Below are 6,000 nucleotides of genomic sequence, written 5' to 3' on the forward strand. Positions count from 1 at the left end.
TAAAAGGATTACAGCAACTACAACAAGTTCAACAGTGTGGATATACTACAAAGGATTTTTTTTTAAACTTTTCAAATAATCGATTAATCGAAAAAAGAATTGAAAGAATAATCAATCAAAGTTAGTCGTTACTTGCATGAGCCCTAATGTGCATGGGCCTTTACCCGTTTCTGTGGGTCTGACCATGTTTAACAGTAGCCAACAGGTACAGTGCTGTGCAGTAAGTAAACCTCTTCGACACCTTAAGGGAGGTGCTAGCCACAGACACAAGGATCCATGGATGTTATCCTCCTTGCTAGCACGCCTGCCTCCCATGCCCGAGTCCAAAGTGGGACTGTGCTTGTACACAACGCAGGTTACACAGGCACAGTTCATACGCAGGTTACACATGCACAGTTCAATATCCAAGCCATGAATATGGCTTCTGCTCTCACTTCAGGTTAGTAAATCACTGACTGCCGCTTTCCACTTTAGGTGATATTCAACTTTGAGTGCTTCTAGCGTGTGGAAAAAGTTTGCATGTATGTGTGTGTGTGTGTGTGTGTGTGTGTGTGTGCGTGAGTTGGTATGTCTGTGTTGGTAGGACCCCTATGTGTGTACAAAGCTCGGCTCTCTGAGGACAGCTTTCATTATGAGGGATCAGGTCTGCCACTTGGGCAGAGCATCCCTGATTAAACATTCATCTTCCAGACGCAGTGTCTGTCTGAGAGCCTCCACTGCCAGTGGCTCCCCATCTGTGGGGAGCTACTGAGGTAGTGATGAGTACCCTGGCAGGTACCAGCAGCAGACTGGGGGAATAACCCGAAATCATAACCCTGTAGAGGGGTGGAGCTGGGTCAGTGTGGGTGATAAGCACCTGTCAACTGCGGTACTCTACTGGGCACTTGTGTGCCGCACTGGGCCAAAGTGCCGCGTGGTTTTTATCTGACTAGTCTACACCGCTTTCTGTCCAACACCCGGGGAGGCACTTTCTGCATGGAGGGAAGCCATCGTGCAGCTCAGTGCACCAAGGTCACGTTATCAATCCATTTGGCAGGCGCGGACGGAAATGTGCGGGTTTTGTTTATGCAAAAAACCTAATATATTTTCCTATGTTGTGAAATATTTTAACACACAATTGACTGTAAGCTACTTTGAGATTTACCTTACTTAGTGTCGACCAAAGACACGGGGGGAAATATGGACAACCTTGGAAACCTAACAGCTGCAGCCAATCCATGTAATACCATCATATCATTGTCACTTTTCTTGTCACTGCTACTGTCTAATATTTCCTGTAATGAAACAGCAGTGCACAGTCCACTTCTCTTTCATGACTACGTGATCGCGCTGTCGCGCTCCACCAAAGCTTTTTCCCGATCGACTGGTCGGTCGACTGGAGACCTTCCGGTTCACTGCGCAGGTAGGCATGGCCTTAAGGTGTAATACTACGGAGGTCCAGTCGAATAGGCCTAATCACTCATATCATGGCTGGTTTATTGCTGCAGCACCACCATCTAGATTGCTGTGCCATCAGGAAAGGTCAGATGATTCTTGTTTATGAATGAAACCATTTCAGCAAGGCTGCTGTCGACTGGCAATGACCCCTTGCAGTAACAAATGAGATGGGTCTTTTCAGGTTAGGCTGATTCTATACGCGAGGAAGATGTGGGCTAAGCAGCTGGCTGCATTCCATGTACTGCAGGTAGCAAGAATACTAAGGCAGAGTGCCATCAAAAAAGTCTATAACCTGAGACATATTATTCCCAGCCTTATTAAAGTACATTTGCATACATGCACCTTAACATAAGAGTTAAGCTAGTGTAAGCTCATTTTATGGATAAACGACGTCACATACAACCACAGAAGAACAGAGCACAACTGAGTCGAAATAATGGGCCTAACACTTCTATATGAGTGAACTGCAGATCAGTGAACTTATGACCAGGGCGATTGACAGAGGAGATCACGACATATTGACGTCAATACAGCACAGTGCAGTACGGTAGAGGATTCCATGTTGCTCCAAAGTCCTTTTATGATAAACAAACAGTCATGGCCACGTTTCTTAAAACAACCATGAGGTCACCTCCTGCTGTGTCCTCTTGGTGCAACCCATTACATTACATTTTTACATTTAGTCATTTAGCAGACGCTTTTATCCAAAGCGACTTACATATGTGCGACTTACAATGTATACACATTTTACATTTACACTGATGGCACACTGCACATCAGGAGCAATTAGGGGTTCAGTGTCTTGCTCAAGGACGCTTCGACAGGGAATCGAACTAGCAACCTTCTGATTACTAAACGACTTCTCTAACTCCTGTACCACTGTCGCACCCAAACAACCAAAGGGGAGATCATGTCAGTTCCTCTTTTTTTTTGCCTCAGACTGTGCTTCTGTGTGTGGGCTTGGCAAGGCTTAGTAACGAGATGCTTCCTCCTGTAGGGCCACTTGTCACTGCCTGCTCCCTTTTAGGAAGAGGTGTAGGCTAGACTAGACTCCTCCCCTTGATCATTCCTTACAATGTCAAAAAAAGATGTTAATCACACAACTATGTGGAATATTCAATTCCACACCAATGCATTTGGCGGTGTGTCGTTTCTGAAAAACACACTGCTGATTTCAACAATGAAATAAGCAGTTGTTATAACTACACAGCAACTGTTACACTGCTAGCTATGTAGTAATAATGAACTAATGCTACCTTAAAAATAAAATTATTTCAAATTAACATTCTCTGCCTAATTTTACTGTGGCCTCAAAAAGATTAACTCAGGAGATGTGGCATGCCATTTTCATAACTATCCCAAGCCTATGGGCTTTTTCCAAACTAGCCCCTACACCCTCTCCCTACACCCTTCCACTCCGTTTGTGTGTTCATGTGGAGGGTCTGCCACAAAGTGCCATCCCGAACCAATTAGCAGGAGTGGAAGTGGGAAATAAAACCCTCCAACAGCGAATCTGCATCGATGCAGGCTTCACAGGCATGTGCAACACTTTGTTTCGTGTCCATGCAGCACCTTAACTCTGGCTGCATGGTTGTACATGTTAATTAAAAAACAAAAACAAGGTTACAACAAACGGTGCCTTTTAAGAAACCAGCTAGTGACTGGTGCAGTAATGGGGTGAATGAACAACACATACGACGGACTGATGTAGTCAAACTAGTTTAGCTCGAGTTTGGCTAGGAAAATCCAAATATTTGTTTAAGAATAACGTTAAACAAGATTCTGAGGATGCATGAAATACAGAGCTGTATTAACTGGAGTGTGAGTGAATTTTGACTCATTGAGGTGCAAGAGCAGGTTATAGCACAAACTCTTTGACACCCGCATGCCAACATGCCAGGCTGTAGAGCTCTGCTCCCTTTGAGGACTGTCAAGATGCAAGTCATGAGGCAAACATTTGCAGACTGCACTTAACTTGACTAATCAGATGACAAGGCTTTTGAACCAAATGATTGTGTGAAGATGACTTTCACCTCAAAACAGGATCTTGTGGCTGCTATAAAACCGCTGGCTCAAGCAGCACACTGTTCAATCCAGCCATAACATTTGTATAAAGCTGAAAAGGGAACTGGTGTATAGTATCTTTGCTTACACTTGTGTGGCGAAAGGAAGACAGATCACCCCCTCCCCCCAGAGCAGTTACCTCACCCTACACCGGACATCTATAGGGTAGCAAATCTACAACCAGACTGCAATGCCAAAGAGCCAGGCTCATATGCCAGTCAGCCCACATACTGAACCATAGTGAGGGTTCAACTGCAATAGTCACTAAGAACGACAACGTTCACACTGAAAATAGAATAACTAACACGATTCAGTAATACACTTTACATTATTGCAATATGCATGCACGTGAATCCACAACACATTCTCTCTGGGTGACATCTTCTGCAGGTCAGAAAAGGTTCAGTTTTTCAAAAGCACACCTCAGCAGGGGTTTGCCGCGTGTACTTCCGGAAACATGTCAACCTTTCTTTTTCAGTCAAAGAGACCGCCATCTCCACTGAAATAAGAAACCGGCAGTTACCTAAGGAGGTCGGTGATATGCGATATGAATGGAGACGTTCTTCTCATGTCAGTTAAACACAACTCTCTTCTCTCAGAATGGCAGGAGTGACGGTCCTTTGATGCAAACCATCTGTACTGCATTATGTAGATTCAACACTTCAACTCAATTTCAAGGTAGATGGATAAAACGCTTGGACAAACAAAATACCGGATCGATGCATGGCATATTAAAACACATAATTGGCATAATATGCATATTCGCAAAATACGCTTAGGTGCAATTCAGTATCGTCAACTCAAGTTTATTTGGGGGGTATTCCAAGTACGTTGTTTAGTGACTAACTTGGATTAGTCAACTCAGAGTAAGTGAAAAAACAAATAGAAGACCAAACAAAGCCATAGGGCTCTTCTTGTATGAAGTTAACTACTTACTCCTGAATTTACCGAGATTTGTCTCTAAACCAGGTACTTAGAATATCCCTTTGATGTAAATAGTACATGGTAATAATTAGCTTATCAATTGATACTTGCTCTTCTTACTGGATAATAATAATTATTATTATTATGTATTACTATTATTAAAAAAATAGTTTTCTTCACAGAGACATATAATGCAAGTTTTGACGTTACAAACTGGCCATCTCCACGGTTATTGTGCTGTGTAAGATTAGTATTCACTGTTCACTCTGTTCTCAATGCTACGGTAGCAACGGTTCGTTTATGTTAGCTATCGATAGGAAGCCACATAGACATAGGAAGACCTTAGCCAGGTAACGTTAGCTAGAGTTAACTTAGACGTCAAGCAGCTTGCTCGACGAAGCAAAACAACTCTCAAACCTAGTAGGAATATTCTACACTATGGGCCTTACAACTTCATTAACTTTCAATAAAAACTAGACACTTTTGCTATTCAGCTAATAATTAGTAATTGTTGTAATAAGTTTACAAAATGACATTCATTTTGGAGCTTAGCGAATCCAGGTAGGCAGCAGTAACTTAAGTTAGACATTAGCAACTCTCACTAGTATCATCGTTCGCCAAGTTACCCTGCCAGTAAAGCTTTGACAAAGTCATAAACATAGGAAGACCAAAGCACATATATATTACTCTTGCAAGCGAGCTAACAAATACAGAAATGGTTTATTTACATTAGCTAGCTTATTAAGCTATGTTACTATGCAAGCTGCGTTATTTTGGGTCAAGAGCCGAAAACCTACCCTTACGGTTTACAACTAAACGAGCTGACTTGCCACGATGCATTGACATTACTCAGTGACATTAAAGGTAGGTTCATTATCTACACTCTTTCAAACAAGTGAAAACAACCACCATACTGTCTGTCAAAGTGAATGGCGCACTAACGTCATGCCAAGACTGTTCATCTTACCAGCTGTTGCCGTATCCAACGTAGCATCCTTGCAGAATTTCCTCAAACGCAGGTAGCTAGCTAGCTTAAGCGTGCTAGCAAAGTTGGCTAGCTTCTCCGACAAAATCTCTCGAACCATTAATATTCCTCCCCATAGACAGTCCCTTCTATGTGCATTACACAACGCATCCAATTCGCATGTATGCGTCATAAAAACAACGATCTCTCTCCATCACACACAAATTATCCCCCCACTTTTTGTATATAAACTGACTGATGTTTTAATTACTAAACCAACAGCCGCTCCACTGCCACTGTACCCGTCTACATTCTCCGTTGGTTTTGGTCTAGCGAGCGGCTTCATCTACTGCCACCCTTCAACATCCAGGAAGTGACGACGAAAAGTTGTCTGAGTGTGGAAAGGCAGGCTTGGAGTCGTATGTCACAAGTATTTGGGGAATTCCTCATCGTGATATGAATTATTGATTTTGGCTGAATTGATGACTTTTACAGTGCCTTGCTGTGCTGTGTTTTCCACATTTAATGTTTTCAGCGTTTCACACAGTGCTCGTTATTTTCCACCGTTAGCTACACAATTCGAATGCTTAGCTGGATTATTGATAAATGAT

General features: G+C 42.7%; 1 protein-coding gene across 5 annotated transcripts in view; it reads right to left on the reverse strand.

The window, feature by feature from the left end:
* Window positions 1–5,762, reverse strand: part of atp11b (ATPase phospholipid transporting 11B (putative)) — a 48,786-nt gene extending 43,024 nt beyond the window's left edge. For 4 of the 5 annotated variants that reach the window (XM_031575064.2, XM_031575063.2, XM_031575062.2 and 1 more), the window contains exon 1: window positions 5,393–5,762. In XM_031575064.2, the coding sequence (XP_031430924.1) occupies window positions 5,393–5,419 (27 nt within the window). In that variant the 5' untranslated portion in view covers window positions 5,420–5,762. The remainder of the gene's footprint in view (window positions 1–5,392) is intronic. The other variant, XM_031575065.2, reaches the window with a different exon arrangement.
* Between the last annotated feature and the right edge of the window lie 238 nt (window positions 5,763–6,000).

Source organism: Clupea harengus, chromosome 10, assembly GCF_900700415.2.
Source record: "Clupea harengus chromosome 10, Ch_v2.0.2, whole genome shotgun sequence".
Lineage (NCBI taxonomy): Eukaryota > Metazoa > Chordata > Actinopteri > Clupeiformes > Clupeidae > Clupea > Clupea harengus.